Below are 20,974 nucleotides of genomic sequence, written 5' to 3' on the forward strand. Positions count from 1 at the left end.
CTTTGAACGTGGCATGATTGTTGGTGCCAGAAGGGCTGGTCTGAGTATTTCAGAAACTGCTAATCTACTGAGATTTTCACACACAACCATCTCTAGGGTTTACAGAGAATGGTCCGAAAAAAGAAAAAAACATCCAGTGAGCGGCAGTTCTGTGGGCGGAAATGCCTTGTTGATGCCAGAGGTCAGAGCAGAATGGCCAGACTGGTTCGAGCTGATAGAAGGGCAACAGTGACTCAAATAACCACCCGTTACAACCAAGGTGGGCAGAAGAGCATCTCTGAACGCACAGTACGTCGAACTTTGAGGCAGATGGGCTACAGCAGCAGAAGACCACATCGGGTGCCACTCCTTTCAGCTAAGAACAGGAAACTGAGGCTACAATTTGCACAAGCTCATCGAAATTGGACAATAGAAGATTGGAAAAACTGTTGCCTGGTCTGATGAGTCTCGATTTCTGCTGCGACAGTCGGATGGTAGGGTCAGAATTTGGCGTCTACAACATGAAAGCATGGATCCATCCTGCCTTGTATCAACGGTTCAGGCTGGTGGTGGTGGTGTCATGGTGTGGGGAATATTTTCTTGGCACTCTTTGGGCCCCTTGGTATCGTTGCAACGCCACAGCCTACCTGAGTATTGTTGCTGACCATGTCCATCCCTTTATGACCACAATGTACCCAACTTCTGATGGCTACTTTCAGCAGGATAATGTGCCATGTCATAAAGCTGGAATCATCTCAGACTGGTTTCTTGAACATGACAATGAGTTCGCTGTACTCAAATGGCCTCCACAGTCACCAGATCTCAATCCAATAGAGCATCTTTGGGATGTGGTGGAATGGGAGATTCGCATCATGGATGTGCAGCCGACAAATCTGCGGCAACTGTGTGATGCCATCATGTCAATATGGACCAAACTCCCTGAGGAATGCTTCCAGCACCTTGTTGAATCTATGCCACGAAGAATCGAGGCAGTTCTGAAGGCAAAAGGGGGTCCAACCCGTTACTAGCATGGGGTACCTAATAAAGTGGCCGGTGAGTGTAGTTTCTCATCTGTTAAATTACTTTAGATCTTTGCATGATGCTATTTTAAGATTGTTGTTTTGTCTGGTTCTTTTTAAGTGATTATTTGATTCTAATAATTTCAAGCTGGCATTTACTATTATCACAGGGAGCCAGCTTGTTCTGGATAGTTATTTCCTATGAGAACTTCACTTTGTTACTCTGATTTTTAAATTTGTTTGATGATCTGAAACATTTAAGTGTGGAAAATAGCAAAACCAGGATACACTTGTAAGGAGGAAAACACTTTTTTTCCAGCACTGTATGTTCAATACAGTAAAATTCTGCACAGGAGGGGTTGGAAAAGCAACAAAGACACAACAAACGAGAGAGATTCAAGTTCAGGTGTCGTGTTTTATTCTCAAGTTGACCAATGATGGGACAGGGGGGATTATAGCAATTGCAAACATTTTGCTTCAAAATATGGATTATTAGTATTACATTTGACTTTGGGGTAGATAAAAGGAGTACAGCTCAAGAGCAGAAGAAGGGATTTACATACGTACAGTACAGGTAGAAGCATAGCACCATTTTACACTGAATACTGGTGTTTTTAGCTTTGTGTCTGTGTACAGTATTATACTAGAACTACACTCTTAACAAAAATGGTGGTTTGGAGAAAAAAAAAAAAGTGATTGTTGCATCTGTGTGGGAAGGCAGTGAGGAAGGGGGCGTGGCCGTCTTAATGCTGTCGCCCATCAATTATGCAACACTTCAACAGCTTATTTTTTTTTTTTTTTACTAAAACCTCCCCATCATTCCTAAAAAAACAAAAACAAACAAAAAAAACTAAACATTTGTAATGATGAAACATTCAGAACTAGTCGACAACAACTTTAAAAACACAGTAATGATTGTATTGTTTTTCTATGTGGAAACTTGTGATTGATGAGCTCTCTTTCATTCCCCTCCTTTTCCTTCATAACAAAGCCAGTCCAAAAAAAAAAAATCTAATAAAAAAAAAAATAAAATCTGGAAAAATCAAAATTTACAACAATCCATTAGTCTTTTCTTTTTTTAAAAAAAACAAACAAAAAAACAAACACCTTTACATTCTTTGGGCTGGGTATCAGTGTCACAAACTAGATCCATTTTCAGCTCTACTCACATTCACACCGTAGTCTATCGAGGCTCTTTGTTGTCGTGGGTGGGAAGACCTGGCTCAGACAGGAACTTTGCTGTTTCAATGAGCTACTTCGGCTTTTACCATCTATCATCCGACGGGAGCTTTTTTTGTGATCTTAGCATTTGCTTCGTAACTCTGCAGTTTAAACCAGTGCTCTCCTATTGCCTATTTCCCCTAAAACCTCTTCAGTCACACATCTCTTCTATGAAAATATACAGGGTTACAGTGAAAGTCACCACGCATGCCACGTCTCGCTCACACGACCCACGTTACGGACTTGGAGCCGTCTCCCACGCTGGAGACGGCTCTCAAAAAACATCACTTCTTTATACTGCAACGCAAGAACTGATTGGCTATCACCGGGGGAGGGAAGGGGAGCAAATACGGTGACCCACCCCCCCCCACAACCACCCCAGACTGATACAAGTAGGATCAAGGAACGAAGATGCTACATTCACACAAACACACACAAGCACACGCCAGCTTCTCCTACGCAAAACACACTCCTTTGCCAGCGACTGCACGCTCCTTCGCTCCGAGGCCTTTTTTTTTTTTTATATATATTTTTTTCTCCGTTTGATATGGCTTATCGCTGTAGCACACGCCGCCTGGGCCAGAAATCCACTGCCGTCTCTGTGCATGGACCCGGGCCCAGTCCTGGTTTCGACTGCCATTCGAGAAACAAAGTGAACCGGACTGCATGAGGGTTTTCTGAGACCTGTGAGGAGAAGGAAGGATGAAACACTGATGACAGAGTGGACCGTGAGATATTAGCTGGTGAAAATCCACGTTTGTTTCTGCGCTAAAGTAGGTACATGTAAGATCAGGGTCATAGTTAGGGGTTTTGTTCCCCCCCTCTCACCGTAATTCCAAAAGTCACTCCTCAACCTGTACTTTCCCCTCGTCACGTTAGGCATGGGCCATTCAAAGTGTGCCAAAAAATGTCCAAACCTCTCACATTTTCTGTTCACCGAGTTGCTAAGGTTAAAAGACTCCTTAACGAGGGGCCACGTGCAAAGCCATGACCCCTCCCCCACACATTGCTGTGCAGTGCCCGTCAGCTGGCTGAAATAAGGGCACAACACTCTATCACATCCAAAAATCACTGATTCAGCAGCATTTCTGGTCGGGGGAACAAAAAAAAACAACATCTGTGATCTAGAGACTACAGGAGTTGCACCTCTCACTTTTTACAAAGGTAACGCCTGTTTGTAAAAGCAGCGGATTGCGGGCTAGCTACTGGAGCAGACAGCCTGACTAACTGGATCGTATCAGCGCGTCGTACTCCCAGCGTTTATCTATAAAGGACAGAAAGGGAAAACACTATAATACTGCATAGAGACAGTTTAGTTGTTTGCTTAAGTCTATATAGAATAAATATATGGTGCAGATGACTGGGTTAGCTTCCAGCTAACCACGTGGTAACAGTGGTTGAGGAAGAAAAAGTATTTCCACCAAGTCAATTAAACTGGAGTACGATTACAGCGCCAACAGGATAAACGGCGTACGTATTGATCCTGTTGGCTCCCACCGCAACTTGGCCAATCCGCTGGGAGAGAACTGCAAGTATCAGCATAATAGTTTTTTTTAAATATCCATGTCAAACATTTTTGTTATAGGTTTTGGTATTTTTACTTAGTTATCACAGTGAGAATCTCATACCGGCCCATGCCTAAACTCTGTTTACGCCCCTGAAGTCCACGCCTTTGAAGGAAAAAAAAGGAGAGACTTTTGAAATCGAGATCACATTTTCCACTCAGTCGCCGCATCCTTTATAACGCGAGCTCCTCTGGTGTGTGAAGCATCACTGTCTAATCCTTCCTGGTCTGGTTCCAGACTGAGGCAGAAGCAGAAACAATAACAGGACAACTTTCCACATTCCTGAGAGGCAAAGTACCATCCAGCAACTTCAAACCCTTACTAAAGTCAACGTGGTAAGACACCAGGGCCCAACACACACGCCCACTACAACACACACGCTCACGCTGCGCCATGCACCACGACCGTTTTTATCAAAAACGCACATTAGCTTACGGAATCACACCACAGGTTACAAATTTTAAAAAAATGGGGGTGGGGTTTAACAGTGATGTTTCTTTACACAACCACATTAAGTGCTGAAGTTGCCAGGAGGTTGAGGATATACCGTCGCTCACGTATAGGGCTCTCTGACTGGTAAAAAATAATCCCTACTATATACATATGCATGACTTGTTATTAGGGGTAATATCTTTTTGGAAAATATATATTTATATATATATATATATATATATATGACTTTGAATATTGTAATTTGAAATAAAAAAAACATAATTCACTATGTTATTGGCACTTGGAATCACTAAACCCGTTATACGTACAGTAATCATCCTGCAAATAATTCAGTTAAACTGTAATCTAGTTTCTTCCAGCTTCTTGTCAAACATAACTTTTAATTACAAAGGTAAAAGGATCCATTTTTGTCCTGGAGACACAGTGTTAAAAAGCAGCTTCTACAAAAAAAAAATTAAAAAAAACACCCGAGCCCAATCCTTCCTATTTTTCCTTTTCATTTTTTTTTAACACACCCAAAGACTTTAAAGCCTTGTTCTGGACTTGTTTTTCTTCTTTTCAAGAGAATGGGGAGGGGGTCTTAGAGAGCACATCGTTGCTCTGTGTTTGACCAGAAACCACGAAAAAGTAAAAATTCTGTTTCCAAAAGCAACTAAGAAAAGCTTACATAGTTATTATTTCCATGCAGTCATATAAAATACTAAGGTTCTGTTTTCTGTTAGGCTATACTTGCATATTTACAGGTTTTCTTTTTATCATACAGTAAATCTGTACACAGTCAGTCCGCTTTGAGACTCTTTTAAAAAAAAAGAGTCCATTATCATCGGCGTAAGGTGTATTTTCTCTTTATCTTCCAAAGTCTCCCCAGAGACTGAAGCTCCGTCAGGATTTGACCTCTTAGGAGAAAAACGGGTGTTTTCTCCTTCCTTCAGCCTCAGTGACGGCTGTCGCAGAGTTCCTCATGAACTCAGAGCTTTTCCTCGTTCCTACAAGTGATTTCTTTTAAAAGACGGAAGGGAAGGCAATCAGTTTTTTTTCGGAGGGTAGATGAGGTCAGAAACATCCAGAAGACCTACACAGACGTACGCAGCCGTTTCCACAGCTTTCCTCCGCGAGTCATTGCTGCTGATTGTTGACAGCGTCAGTCCTGTGTGATGACGAGGCTTTCTGCTGTTTCTGCGGCTGCGGTTTCAGCTGCTGCTGGTGCCGCTGATGGTGAGACTGTTGCTGTTTTTGTTGCCTTTGCTGCTGTTGTTGCTGTTGATGTTGTTGCTGTTGTTGTTGTTGTTGCTGTTGTTGATGTTGTTGCTGCTGTTGTTGTTGCTGTTGATGTTGCTGCTGTGGAAGGGTTGCCTGGGTGAAACCTCCCTGCTGTTGGATAGGAAACGCTGCTTGGAGAATCAGCTGGTTACTGTGAAGGAGCCGAGTCCCCTAGTAGCAAAAAGATGCAAACGTTTTTTTAAAATTTAAGCAGATATTTAGAAATTTCAGTGTTTTTTATTTTATTTTATTTTGCACTTCTTAAAGGGACAGTGTATCAGTAGCTGATTTGGCTCGTTATTAGAAAAAAAAATAAAGTATTGCTTTCAAATATACATAATCTGCCAAAGTCTAATAATCACATCAAAAATGAAGGCGTTCTCGTAGCTCAGAATGAGTAGTTTATAAATACAAAGGTGGTGCTGGACCCAATGGAAGACGCCATTTTTGATTACAGTAGCTGAAAGGGGACAAACTTGTTAGCCTTATGCGTTTTACCCGTGTATAAAACGTGTTGTCGGTATAAAACAAGCAAAGACGACCGTAGATCAGTCTATTTGCCATTTTCTGTTGAAATGGAGGACCATCCATACTCTTTACCCAGCGAGAGGTAACCAAGAAAAGGAAAATAAGTAATAAACACAAGAAAACGACAGTCTACATCAGCGTAGACTGTCCAGGTGGAGCGGAGATAATGTGCAGAGGTTACCAGCTTTCTGGTGGACAGGTAAGTAAATTTTTATGTATTTTTTTTGGGGGGGGGGGGGGGTTGCGGCTCTAGCGGCTTGCTTTTTCTGAAAGTAGGCTGACAGGAAGGGGGGTGAAAGAGGGGGAGAGACATGCGGCAAAGGACCGCGGATCGGAGTCGAACCCGGGTCGACCGCATCGAGGACTAAGGCCTCCGTATACGGGTTGCGATACCTGCTGCGCCACATGCGCGTCCCAAGGTAAGTTAATTTAACATAACAGGGGAGTTTACTTTAGCGTTATGTTAGAAACAGGACACTGCAGCCCAACAGCTACTCTGTCCTCCCTGCAGGGACGGCTAGTTTGCTTGTTAACTAACACTGGACGTTACCAGTTGCTGTAATTCTTCCCAGAAGTCATACCAGCAGTATGCTTCTTTCAGACGTATTTTTACCGTAAATTGTCACATTCATGACACTCCGCGGCTTACAGGGTAGTTGTTACGCGCTTAAAAAATACACAACATCCTCACATAAGAATCCGAGTGACAATTTTTTTAAGTTTTGAGGTGCTATCCTGACAAATTATTGAAACATTCAACAGTGTCGCACCTCCGACACTATAGATCTGCTTCCACCAAACCGAGTTCTAGCGCTAAGCTAGTGCTAATTTTTACAAACAACACGGGCATAATTTATAAAGCTTGTGTATGCATAAAATGGGGCCTGAAACTTGTGTATGTCTCTTTACACACAAAAGTTGGGATCCAAAATAAAAAAATAAATTAAAAAAACTTGGTGGGAAAATGTGCGATCCTCACAGCAACTCTGAGTCGTGCGTATGCTCATTTTGGAAACTGGGGAAATTGGCGATGCAGATGCTAAAGTGGCGAACTGCAGCCAAACTGCCTGAGGATTCCTCTCAGGCGTAAATTTAAAATATGCCCAAAACCCTAACTCAACTTACATCTTAAATCCAGGTCTGCAGAACATTTTATTGGGGTTTCTTTTATTAATTTTATTAAAAAGGCTTTCTTTTTAATTCCAGCTTTCTCCACGCCGCCCTAGCTCTTTCTAATCTCCATCTTTCAAACAGCATTTACTGAGTGCGGTGACGTGTTACGTCAGGGTGCGTCAAAAAAATAAGAAATAACGAGCTGCCAGTACAGGCGGAGGCAACCCAGGGATAGCGGTAGCAGCGTAGTGTGCGTGATCCACTCTACAGTGTCATGATTGAACAGCGGCCCAAACAAATAAATAAATAAATAAATAGGAGAACAACAGCCCTTGCAGCCCAAATATCAGACACGGCTCGCACGGCCGTGCTCCGATGGCACAAGGGTAGAGAGCGCGACCCATGGGAGTCCCAGGTTTGATTCCGGCCTGGGGTCCTTTGCCGTATGTCCTCCCCCCTCTCAAACCCCCTTTCCTGTCGGCCTACGTTGTAAAACTGAGCCCCTAGTGCTACAAAAAAAAAATAAAAATAAAAAAATAAAAAGACTGCTGACACTTTGTGCTCAACTGGGGAGTCTCCCATCAGCTTCATAAAATGCTGATCACCCTCCCTCGTCAGAATTATGACTGACGGCAGTCATCCAACTTTTAAAACAGCAATCAAGTTCACTTTTTAACTTCTATTAAGTTCTATTAATGTGGACAACATCTGTGCTTTTACCCGATTTTCACATTCAATAAATGCTTTTCTGTGAAATGTTTTCCAAAGTCTCTCTGCTTTTTCGCCCTGGTTGCCATTGCAATGAAAACTGATCAGCTGACCCATTTTAATACACATTAACATTCATGAGGTGCTCTGCATCGACCATTTACGGTTGAATCTGGGCGTGTAGAGAGCAGAACATGAGGATGAACCTGGTGCACAAACACTCAGGTGCAGCAGTGATGTATAATTACGTGGTGGTGTGCGTGTGCATGGTTTAATAATTTATTTATTTTTTAGCATGGGCCATTTTCGTTTTTTTGGCGTACACGTTTAAATCTGGATTCTACACAATGTTTTATAAATGAGGCCTCAGGTCTTTTGCATCCTCCCCTGTCAAAACTCTGGTCCCATCACTTTAAAAGCAGCGTTAGTCCAGCACCAGTTTGCTGCTGGAACAGAGAAAGTAATCATTTTCATCACCAAGACTCACCAGGAGGTTTGGCCCTGCCTTAATTGGTTAAATTTAAAACGACAGAAAAAAGCTGGGGGAAAAGCGCGTCAACAATAATAAAATGTCAGATTAGCATCAGAAGCTGGCTGTCTCCTATTAAACCACTGTTTATTTTGAAATAACCTGTTTAAGCAGGTAAATGTGCTGCTTACAGCTAATTATTTCCATTATAGACATAAACATTATTTCTGACTCAATCCTTTAACACTGTTGCTCTCTTAATATCTCCAGGTGATGTTAATAGATCTGTCTCTGAAAGTCGTGGTTAACCCGGTGGAGCGAAAAAGAGATCAGCTGATCAGGAATGTGAAACTTTCAACCGCTGGTTGTTTAAAACAGCATGAAAGAATTAGTGATATCAGGGCTACTGAGATAAATGGTATTATGTGTGGAGCAAAAGGATCATTTTATAAAATGATCCTTCATAAAAATGATAAAACAGTTATAATGAAGTAATGACGACACTCTTGGTTGGAAAAGCAAGCTGTTTCTTTTACAGATCCAGATCAGAACCGACCATAGCACCAGACCTGGGTTAAAAACTGGAACCATTTGGGTAGAAAAGCTCAACATAATCTGATCTGGGTTATTACTATTCAATGTTGTTTAACCCAGAAGTGTTTAATCCACCTCTGCAGCGACTGGCACCAGCCAGAAGAAATGTGGCAACTTTCTCAAATGTCAATCTGAAATTATATCAAGCAATTGCTTTTATCTGCTTAGGTCTGACACTACTACTGATCTTTATTTAATAAATATTTAAAAAACACATCAAACACTGAGATATCAATTCTGCTTCAGACACTTAAGACTATTTTAACCTCTCGTTGAGACAGAGAGACATTAAAGACGTAGTGCAAAATAAACAGACAGTATGACGTCTTTAAACGGGCTCGCTCTGCCCTCTCCCGTTACCTGCAGGAACTGCTGCTGCTGCTGCCCCTGCTGGCTGTTTTGTGCCACTACAGCTGTTTGGTTTTGGCCATCAGGCTGACATTGTGATGACTGGGCCGGTTGTAGCGTCAGGGTCTGGGTCTGTCCTCCCTGCTGAGGTCACACAGAGGAAAAGGGGAGACGGTTAAAACAGAGAAGGGGACGTTTTCTGCTTTCCACTAATACTTTCACCGATACTTCACCTTAACACACATCTTTCTTGTGTTGATTGGGAAATTAAATGCACCAGCTCGATATTGACCTAACATTTCATTTTGTAGTTTTTCTGGTGATAAAAGTAAGAACAGAAGGTATTAAGAATCCTCCAGTCTGTTTTGGCAACATTTTGCTCTCACTGTGCGTCACTGCCTACAGCCAAAGGGCCCTAAAACACAAATAGTGCCGTTAATAACAAATATTACTGAATAGGCAACGTCCTTACAACAGTTCAGTTTATCCAGTGCAATTGTTTGGCATACACTGCTCAAAAGAATTAAAGGGGCTCTTTGTTTAATTTTAGTCTAATATCAGGTAAAGCCCCATTTGCAGAGATTAGTTTTATTTAGGGACCACAGGTGATATTGTCTGTTTTTAATCTCGGGCGAATGTGCCATGTCAGTAATTTGTAAAGTAAAAATTTTACAATTTTGCTGCACAGTGCGATAGACAGGAGAAGAGGTTCTGTTGGAAAAATGACAAGCCCAAATAAGCGACTTTAAAAAAGAGAGAGAGCCCAAAGTCCCATATAAGTGGAGTTGTCAGCTGCTTATGTTGCACAGCTGCTCACATTCACATCACGCAGCAGAGATGTCCGTACATTTCATCACACCTCAGGCTTCAGTTATCCCGTGTGAATGCGGCACTTAAAAAGCTGACGTAGGAGGGTCATTTATTTATTACATGAGGTCCCTAGGTGAAACTGATCCCATGTGAACGGGGCTTAAGTTAAATGTCTGCAATATTGATCTGGTCAGGTCGGTAGTAGAGGGGGACGTTAATGAGTGTCGGCCGTTCTGGCGCTAATGAAATTAACAACCGGGGCACTAAAGGGGCAACAATGAGACAACACAGACAACTTTCCCTCCTGTTTTGTTCTGACTGCTTTCCAGTACTTTTACATCTGACCTGGATCAGTGTCACTACTGGTAGCATGAGGCGATACCTGGACCCTACAGAGGTGGCACACACAGTCCACCAGGATGTCCCACCCATACGTGCCATTCCCAGAAGGTTTCCTTTGTTTCCTGTGCATCCCTTCATGTATCCATGGAGGGATGCACAGACCCGTACACAATAAACGATGGCAGCCTAGCTTGACTACAAGCCTCTTTTTTGGCAAATAACAAATTGATCATTTCCTTTTTGTACAGAAACTACAAAAAAACTGTTCTCAGGACTGAAATGCAAGATGTTTGTCTCCATCACCTCTGATGTGACTCGTTAGGTTAGAAGCACGGATCGGCAGGACAGCTGATCCCTAATCGATTATCTGCTCTAGTCAGGATATTTACAGATTTACAGACATCCACGATAAAAATGAGCAACAACCCCGAAAATAACTACAGCTTTTACTGCAGCAGCACATTACACTGAACAAATGTGAAACAATCCAGCCTTTAATTAAACATTTTGCAGTGGTAGGAGGATACTGGGTCAACACTACGCGCTGTCCTGTTGGAAAACAGAGCATTTACCAAATACTTCTTGTTTTATTTTCTGATTTTGAGATCTGTTGCAATAAAAGATGAATTTAGTTTAAGGTTCTTTACAGATTTGCACCAGGTCATAACTGTGTGTGTCTGCAGATCAGAGGGCAGAGACAGAATCGCCTTTCTGGCATGAATGTTTATTTACCTGCTGGCCACCAAAAGGGTTGTATGCTGTAACAACCTGGCCCATAAACATAGAGGTGGGCACCATGACGGCACCACATGCATGCATCGGAGTCGTCACCAGCTTGGTAACGAGCTGCTGCCCCGCTGGGAATCTGGGAGGGGGAAAAAAAAAAAATAGTTAGGATCCATCCGTCCTCGTCATTAACATAATAAATCACTAAAAGCTTTGGTTTGTCTTTTGTCTGCTCACCGGATCTGTCGGTCCTGCGTGAAGGTGGCCACGGCGGTGCCCTGCTGCGCGTTGTTCTGCGGGAGGCTGGTGCTGATCTGCAGCACGTTTGGCTGTCCCGGCTGGGAAATCATCATGGTGTTGTACAGCGGGGCCGACACGGATCCCTGGGCCTGGCCCTGAGCCTGGCCTGCTTGCTGGGGCTGACACTGGATACACAAATGCAACATATGGGGACGTTACGTTGATTTCTTTACAGCAGCGCTACATAAACATTGTCTCCAACATGGCTACACTCTCTCCAATACACTTCGTATTTAGACCACCATTTGTCATGTTATTGAATCCGTTTTATTTGCCTTCTGTGTGAAAGGTCAACACAACGTTGCAATGAACAGACCAGACGGAGCAGAAAAGACGTTGTGGAGTTTAGCTTCATCTGAAGCTACGGTTCGTGTCATGTGAAAATTCAAAGAGCATCGTACAACTGCAAACTCACCGAGAGAAGGCCGTCCACCCTAAAAGGCCAAGCTGGGTGAGAGGCGCATTAAAGAAGTCTCTAACAGTCCTGCCACATATCTGCCGCCCCCAAAGGTCCTAATTTCATCTATTATGAAAAACTATCTTGCAAATCTCCTTTATAGAACTATTAAGGTTAAATTAAAATCCATAATCAGGGAAGCAGAATGGTGACTCTGCAGGAGCTGCAGAGATCCACAGCTCAGGTGGGAGAATGTACCAACGGGACAACTAACCATTAGCCGTGCAACCACTAAATCCAGCGCTCATTGAAGACCAGCGAGAAGAAAACCATCAGGATCTCCATTTTTATTTAGGGAAAACGACAATCATGTGAGAGAAGGTTCTAGGGTTATAAAGTCAAAAGCTGTGAAAAGGTTATTCCCTTAGAGTCGAAGCCGTGCAAGAAAGCGTTGAGACATTTTAGTGTGAACTTTCTAAAACGGGGCAGCACCTGTGTGAGTGCGTTGGTCTGCTGCTGTAAGCTCTGTTGTTGTTGTTGTTGTTGTTGTTGTTGTTGTTGTTGTTGAGGAGGAGGAGGAGCAGGAGGAGCTTGCTGCTGAACGGTGAGCTGCTGAGATCCCGAATGAACAAGGTTGACTGAAGGTTGCTGGACCTGACCAGCCAGCGTCGCGGCTTGTTGGACCGACCCCACCTGTGGTAGCTGTACGTTCATCGTTCCACTCTGCTGCTGCTGCTGCTGCTGTTGTTGTTGCAGCAGCATCTGATGGGGACATCAAATGTTTTTTTCATGACTTTCTGTTATTTTTCATTGTATAGTAAAACCAAACGTATTTCCAAACAGAAAGAAAGGTTCTGGATTCGGATAATGACAGCCAGCTATTGCTATTACATCTCTGATCCAAGTCAGGTAAACAAAGCCAAAAAAGTGAAAACAAAGCAATCTACTGGTCTGAATAAAGAGGGAGATAGGTTGTTTTTTTTGTTTGTGGCGTTCAAATCTTATTTCCCAAAACATTGGGAAAGAAGCCTCAAAGCTACTGTTTTACACTCATCTTTTGCCATTTTCCATTGCTGAAAGTCCTAAATGTGAAATCAAGCTGTGAAACTGTATTAAAGTGTTACATCTATCCACCTAGCAATTAAGAAGCTGGTGTGAAATATAACAAACCATTTGTAGCTCTAAAATAAACATCTAGTAGAAAAGTTGGAATGTTCTAAACAAATATTAAGAAACCACACATTAAACCGGTCTAATCCATCTGCATTCTCTACAACATAAAGGTCAGGACAGCGTCGAAGGCGTTGCCGGTCGTTTACAGCCCACCTGTATGCCCTGGCCCTGGACTCTCTGCAGCTGATCCTGGATGTGCCTCAGCTCCTCCTGCTGCCGCTGGATGTTTGCCTGGATCATTCGGGTTCTCTGCTCCAGCTGGTCCTTCAGGTGCTGCATGGCGTTCACCTGTGCTGAGAACTCCAGCACCGGCTTGGGAAGGCAAAGAAAAGCCTCGTAAAAATCCGCTTTTGCATCAAGCTAAACAGGATAGAGCCCTCTAATACATTCCAGTTTGCAGATTCACATGTCGCATCATAACCTAACCCATCATCTAAAACCCACTGCACAGACAAGACCATTCCTCTACGTTCTATGTGTATTTGCTGTTCTTTCAGCGCTCCATCACTGTGGGACATCCTGCATCAGGTCCCATCAGATCATATTCTTTCACACATGTATAAGTCCGTCGCTGTTAGTTTCTTGTGCTTTTTCTCTTGCCTGAGGCAGGCGGGACTGGTGGCCCCATTGTAGCTTCTTACCTGCACGCTGGTCTGAAGCGGCTGCTGCTGCTGCTGCTGCTGCTGCTGAGTGATCTGTCCTGTGGTCTGAGAACTCATAGACTGCAAATACAAAGATACGCAAGAAACATCAAAGGTAAAGAAGGCTGTCATACTTTTTAATTTATCTTGCGACTCGATGCTATTGGTTGGGCTTCGTAGGATAAAATACTTTTTTTAATAAAATACTAAAATTGACTGAACTGTTTAACAACTAGGATCAAATAGGGATGTATATAACTGATTTGAATCTCTGTATTATTGGATTGAATTATCTTTTTTTTAAATGCCGTAAGTTGGGTTAGGGTTATGAATTTGCGATGCAAAAATATTGAACTGAATTGAATCTAGTCTGCTTTTTAAGCTCCTGTTATGACATTTCAGTACGTAGGTCCTAAAGGTATCTTTGCTAGAGTTTTAATTTCCACAACAAGGATACCTTCACTTCTTTGGACCTTATTTTTGTGTGGTTATCTGTATTAAGCTCACATAAGTTGATATAGAGAAACGGCCCTTTTAACACAATGTGCCAAAGAAAGTGAAAAAAGTCTATTTTATATATTTAGCTAAGCCTGTGATCCTTTGCATAGCTAGATTCTTTACAAAGTCTGTGCTCTAGCAAAGCTTCAGCAAAGCTAGACATGCTGTAGGACGGCTTCCTGTACAGTTTACAGGCCAAATCTGTGTAAAGTGTAAATACTGAAGGCCAGTATTTAGTGGCTTTTCTACAGTGGTCAGGTCTGAAATAAGGAAACTGTGAAAATGGAAAGAAAGACTAACAGATACAAGTTTTATACAAATTAGGGACTAATTTTCAAACTCTATTTTGCTTTCCATATAAACCTATACCTGAAAATTTCAATGCTTTTCCGGACTGTGTAGGAACCATGTGCCGAGTCTCATTCTTCTAACAGGGGATTATAATCTGTAGCTGATTCAGTGTTGGGGGAGAAAGCTAACAAAGGTTTCCATTTTCAACCCTCTACTCTCATCAGCAACGCTATCCAAGACAGAGACCGACTACATTTCTCTCCACACAAGTGTCGACATCATCCAGAGGACAAAGATCATCCGCTGTTACCATATAACATAGAAAGGATTCTTGGATCAATATTTGTTTCTGTGCTTTTTGTGTCTCTGCTCTGTCTTCTCTAAACCCTCAGTCGGTCGAGGCAGATGACCGTTCACACTGAGCCTGGTTCTGCTGGAGGTTTTTCTCCCTGTTAAAAGGGAGTTTTCCTCTCCACTGTCGCTTCATGCATGCTCAGGATGAGGGATTGCTGCTAAGCCATGGACAATGCTGCTTGTCAAGATTGATGCAATCTGCTGGGGTTCCTTAGACAGGAAACTTTCTGACCAATCTGTCTGCATGTAGGGATGAGTACTGAATAAGGTACGTTTATAGGTACCGACTGAATCCCGTCGGTACTACCGGGTACCAATTCACGTAAAGTCAAACGGTACCATGTTTCGGTACAAAAAAACGCATCACCGTGACACTGAGTGATTTTCCATGCCGAACATTGCACGCACAAAAGCATAATGATGTCAGTAGCTGCTGGTGGTCCAACAAAGCAAGCCTGGCTGATAGAAAAGTGTTCTATCAGCCAGAACACTTTTCTATCAAGCCTGGCCCCACTTTCCAAAATGCCCTGCAGATTACGCTCACTGCAACATTTGTGAAGCAAAGTGCAAGACCAGCAGCGGGAATTCCTACTTCTCCAAGCCCTGTCTCACAGACGGACAGACAGCTGCTGATGCTGCCTCGTCCTGAAGCCCGCCTGCAGTCAGAGCAAAGAGAGCAGAGAAGAGAGCTTCTGTTCCCTCACTGCAAACGTATCCCGCCCCGATTTAAGATTTAAAAGTGGGATAAAATATGTTTCTTCTCTGAAACTTCCGCTAAAAACAGTTCCCTGAATGTTATTCACACACAGCTTCAATCCCGTATTCACCTCATTTACTCTGTGCCTCTGACAGCTGCTGTTTTGGTTAAAATAAATAGTTTATGTGTTGTGTATTCATGTATTAAAATGTATAAATAATTTCATATGGTTCATTTTTAAATCCAAACAAGTTTATACACTGAGAAATAAGTTTGTTAAATTGAAAATGTAAGATTTTATTGATAAATTAACATTTATTACTACATAAACACACAAAAGTAGCGAGAATAGGTACCATTAAATACCAGTATTAATTCCCAGGTACCGTTTATTGGTTCAAAAGTGAAAGGTACCCATCCCTGTCTGTATAATTTGACTTTGTAAAGTGCCTTGAGATGAGGTGTTGTGAATTGGCGCTATATAAATAAATAAAAAAATGTATGTGTTTATTTCAATTCTGTAAAAAACATCCAGCAGAATTAAACGTCATTATTTCGTCCGATCCTGTCCCACCTGGCTGCTGATGGAGGAGCGTCGCTGAGGCGTCATCTCCATGTTAGAGGCCAGGGACTGCCGAGGAGGCGAGGCCATGTCCATGTGTAGCTTGGGAGCTGTTGCTGCAGAGACAGAACAAGCGGTCACCCCCCCTGATCCCAATGAAACACAGATCCCTTCTAGTACTGGGCTTTAACTCGCTAAAATAAAGCTTGTTGTTACTGTAAATGTGTAGAGCTCCTTACAAGTGCAAGTGTTGTCCGAGACGTGTGACGAGGACTTCCGGGAGCTTCGCGAAGACGTTGAGGGCGTCCGACTATGGTCGAACCGCTCCAGCGCTTCCTTCAAGCTGTTCGTGTTTAGTTGTGAATCCGAACCAGAGTCCTGACTCTACAGATTTAAAGAAATAACACCAAAGATGAACACAAGTCCAACTGGATACGGAGAAAATGAAAAAACGGGACATAATTGACATAAAATTAGGAAAACAAGCAGTTTCAACATTTCTGTTGACCATTGCGATGGTAAATGGAGCCATGAACCCTCAGTTAACCACTCTTCTTTCTTTTTTGCCATCAAGTCGTTGCCACTACTTTCCATGAGCGTTTTGTGTCTAATAGCGTCTTATAGCAGGTAAAGGCAGCGAGAGTCCATCAGATCAGCTCAGTATATTACTGCAGAGTGTGAATGCATTGCATTTAAAGTATATATTTATTAATCGTATACTGCATCAATCACACCCATGCTGATACAGCAATGACTCCATACATGACAGGATTATGCATAAATGAAACTTTGCACATCACTGATTTAGATCTCATCTCACCGTCTACTACGTTCTACCAAGGCATTAAATGATGCATCCAGATAGACCAAAGAAAGTTTCATTTTATACTTGAGCACCGTCCATCTGACAAGGAGAGTTTTAGCACCTTTATAACAACAGAAGCAAATAAAAGTAAAGCTTGCAAGATTCTTTAACAATTCTGGGACAAAACATGTGACTGATAGTCAAAGCAGACGATCTAAGCTAACAACCTTCTGGAAATGATAGTGTGTGTGGGTGCATGTGTAAGTGTGTGATCTTAGAGCTTTTTTTATCATTTATCAGGTTAGGAGTGAAAAAAAAAGGAAGTTGAGAACTAACACTTTACAAGCAGAGGTGGGCAATATGGACCTAAACTTTCATTATGATTTGTAGCGTTTATAGTGACAACAATGTTAAAATTAATTCTACTCTTTTTTTTTTCAAACTCTAAATCTCTATGTGCAACCATTCAGAGCATCAAAGAGAAAAATGTATCTGAAATAAAACTCTAAATTGTACATGCAAGTTGAATATCAGCTGTATTTCTAGATAATGTCCTGAAATAAATTCAAGAAAAAATGATTCATGCAGCAAAACCTTTATTTTTTTGCTTTGCAACCATCATCGATTAGAGGTTATGTTTAATATCGCAGGACGACCACTTCTTATCTCGACAATCTGATAAACAGGATGATACTGACCTTTAAATCCCAGCGGTACAAATGAAGAGCCACTACATAGCTGTGCATGGACAGGTGATTTACTAACAAAGATCCCTGTGATAATATAAAACCTCCTTCTGTCTAAAGAGGAGTTAGTGCAGTGGTCGCCAACCCGTCGATCGCAATCGACTGGTAGATCTTTGAAATATTCCCTGTAGATCCCGATGATAGAATAGACCAGGGATGCGCGAGCTGAAATCTGTAATACCGTCTGACGGTGTTTTTTCCCCACACCATAAAGACGTGTAAATAAACATTTCCTTTGTGTAAATTAAAATCAAAAACTGCTAAATTAATAAATAAATAAAATGTATTGACATGGAAATCTATTTATTTTTAGTCTTCTTCTATGCTTCATTTTAAGATGAAGTGATATTCTCTCGCCCACACCCCGTTGCAGCCTCGGCTGCTGCTGGGGGGGGGGGGTGCACCTGAAAATCCTCACGATTCTGTTGTGGATTTTGCAACTTTATTGCAGTTTAATTCAAATTATGTTCTAATTTTCTTCCCACAACTTTTGTTATGATGGCAAAAAAATTTAGGAACCCCATGAAAGGAAATAGGCCACGCTTTTACTTTTTGTGTTGGACATAAAGCTGTACCTATAGTCGCATTGAGGATTGTGTTAAAGTAAGAGTTCGGTTTGGTAAAATGTTGATTTTAATGTGACTTTAGTGACGCTTCAGGAGATAAGCATAACACTTGATAAGACATTACTTTACTTTTGTGTTGAGATGAATTGAAGTTTATGTGTTGATGTGAAGCTATGGCCAGTTTGATATGCTACTTACAATGTTTTCTTTGTTGCGTTAACTTGTCCAGTTGGACCAAAACATTTTATGTAATTCAAAAACAGATGATTTATGAGTTAATTCATGAATAAAAGACTTCAAGTTTGAAGTAGAATCTGGGCTATTTTTCTTGCAACGCCTCTACAGGTAGATCTTGCTTCCTACCAAAGTGGAGGTCGGGGATCTTGGGCTTAAAAAGGTTGGAGACCACTGAGTTAGTGGGTCATGAAGAACCAGAAGTTTAGATTCTCCAGGCCAGAATAGCATGTTTGGAGACAGCATCTATTCTTCTTTAAGAGATTAAAAGATTTCAAAATAAACATCTGTGATTGCTGCTACAGGTTCCATGCGCGGCGGTTTCCAGGGCTTCACCAAGGCTGGAGGCAGAGAGCTCTCATAGTGGCGTTCATATTTTGAGCCGTAGTGTACAAACGCAGCTGCAAGGACCTTTTAAGGGATCGTCTAGCTTTTGCAGCAGTGTGTCTGCGTGCCATTAAGGAAGTTCCCTGACGCACATTAAACAGTCCCAGCAGGGCTGATAAAGCACACTGGTGACATTAGCACATCTGTTGGAGGTGTGCTGGACCAGGGACACGTCTGGGCTGGAGATTGACACTGTGATCCGGAGACCCAGGAAACCTTTACAGATGTTCTGAACCAGTTACCTAATTAGGGAGCCAACATGTAACTTTTCCAACAGAAAAACTAATTTATTTTTTCTGAGAAGATGACAATTTTGTGGTTTCATCCTTTGTAAGGCATAATTATCAAAATTACAATTACAATTTGGAGATGCACCTGTGAGTAATGTGATGGCATGTCTCCAAGACTGTGGAAGAACCACAGCTACCTGTGCCACTAGTTTTGCTGGATTGCTGCCAGGCGTTTGCAGGCCGATGCATAACTGACTGACAAGTTTTCTGAGTTCAAGGGCAAACAGCAGCAGCGAAACAACATGAGCGTCAAACTGCTTTAAAAAAGAACCTTTAATATGGCTCCTATCATTTAGTGTCCTTAATGTTTTTCCCACTGTTTAAGCCAGGGCACTGCCTCTTCTCCACCTCTTCCTGCACACTGCCAGGCAGCTGGCTGAAACGAGGTTGCCGCCACACAGAATAACTGGGAAAAATTCAATTTGTAACCTACGGAGAGGCTATCTACCGGAGCAGACAGCCAGACAACAAAACAAGGCAATAAGTTGTTCATCCATAATATTCTGCACCATAGGCCCCAGAAAGCCATTAGGAAACTCGCCGGATGATTATTCTTCATTCTAACTTGCATACAAAAATAAAGAAAGATGTATGAACCAGCTGTTGCTGTTTTTTTTTTCTTTCAATAAAGCATTTATATGGTGTTGTACTTTTCGTTTGATATTGTTCTGTAAATACATGGACTAGAACTGCCAAATATATCAAACAGCAGCACTAGTCGTAGTATCAGGGCCAATTGCCAAGCATTGCCAGGACACAATATTTTGTAAGAATATATTTCAATTGCAATTCTGTATACCTGTAAGATATATGGCCTGCGGGATATGGACTTTTATAACCCTGATGCCCACACTTGATGTATGTATATAGTGGCCAATTTAGCTTAAGCTCACAAAGAGTGGTGGGAAAGAGAGTCACAAAAACTATTCTATCATGACAGATATTGGTCATTGTAACACAAGTATTGCTGTTACACATAAGATTGTGCGCCGCTAAAAGTGATCCGTTAAAGCTGTGGTATTTTTACCCAAAGTTATCATAGCGTCAGGATCTCATACTGGCCGCTGCCTCGGCCCCCAAAGAATTAACACCAGCATATTTTTGGTCAAATATAGATGAGTTTTGTTTCAGTGTCTATTACATTATCAGTACAAAACAAGCCTGGTCATACTTTATTTATAGCTGTTCTTGAATAATCTAGCCCGCGTCCTCCAGATCCGTCAACTTCTTCAGCTAAAGTGGTTGAGAAAAATGCAAATGAAACTCATCAGACCATTTCTAGAGGCGATGACTCACTTTATCAACAGCTGCCTCCGGATTGGACTCTTCAATTCCCAGCTCCCTGCGCTGCTCTGCCCTCACCTCTGCATAGCTGCACATTAGACAGAGAAAAGGGGCTATAATTAGAGGGATGCATAAACAAATCAATGAAGAACAATAAAAGGTGGTGTTTATGAAGATGAGAGCGTGTAAAGAGGACCGCACCTGACCACCGTGTGTGTGCAAACGATGAACTCCGGTCTGGAGTTCCACTGATGATAGGTGATGTAGTAGTGCGTCTGCAGCCAGATCCACTGTTGACCTTTAGTCAGGAAACGATAATAGCACGACTTCCCTTTTCCATACTGCATCACTGACAAGGAGAGGGACGAAGACAGGCAGGGGCAAAAGATGTCAGAAGAGGGGCAGAGACGGGACCCCTGCAAAGAAGCTTGGACGAACGAGAAAGAGCGCGGCCTCTTACGGTGTTCGTGACATTTAGCCAGCGTCTCCAAGTCGTCCACGTGGTAATAATCATACCCCGATGTTCCCAGAACCTCAAAAGGCAGGTAGCCTATTATTGGTGGCGCTCTGAAAAGAGAAAAATGACACATCATGGGGGGTGAAAAAAAAAACGT

The 20,974-nt window shown here is 42.2% G+C and overlaps 1 protein-coding gene across 7 annotated transcripts in view; it reads right to left on the bottom strand.

The window, feature by feature from the left end:
• Nucleotides 1-1,393: 1,393 nt before the first annotated feature.
• The window catches only part of clockb (clock circadian regulator b), a 37,937-nt gene continuing 18,356 nt past the window's right edge, over nt 1,394-20,974 (bottom strand). For 5 of the 7 annotated variants that reach the window (XM_012851352.3, XM_021309929.2, XM_036136855.1 and 2 more), the window contains 12 exons: nt 20,821-20,927; nt 20,562-20,709; nt 20,373-20,448; nt 16,288-16,432; nt 16,061-16,164; nt 13,647-13,727; nt 13,159-13,317; nt 12,325-12,594; nt 11,373-11,560; nt 11,142-11,274; nt 9,270-9,401; nt 1,394-5,668 (listed from right to left, as the gene is read on the bottom strand). In XM_012851352.3, coding sequence (XP_012706806.3) covers nt 5,354-5,668; nt 9,270-9,401; nt 11,142-11,274; nt 11,373-11,560; nt 12,325-12,594; nt 13,159-13,317; nt 13,647-13,727; nt 16,061-16,164; nt 16,288-16,432; nt 20,373-20,448; nt 20,562-20,709; nt 20,821-20,927 — 1,858 coding nt within the window. In that variant the 3' untranslated portion in view covers nt 1,394-5,353. The remainder of the gene's footprint in view (nt 5,669-9,269; nt 9,402-11,141; nt 11,275-11,372; nt 11,561-12,324; nt 12,595-13,158; nt 13,318-13,646; nt 13,728-16,060; nt 16,165-16,287; nt 16,433-20,372; nt 20,449-20,561; nt 20,710-20,820; nt 20,928-20,974) is intronic. The other 2 variants (XM_036136857.1, XM_036136856.1) reach the window with 2 other exon arrangements.

This window comes from Fundulus heteroclitus, chromosome 5 (assembly GCF_011125445.2).
Source record: "Fundulus heteroclitus isolate FHET01 chromosome 5, MU-UCD_Fhet_4.1, whole genome shotgun sequence".
Classification (NCBI taxonomy): Eukaryota; Metazoa; Chordata; class Actinopteri; order Cyprinodontiformes; family Fundulidae; genus Fundulus; species Fundulus heteroclitus.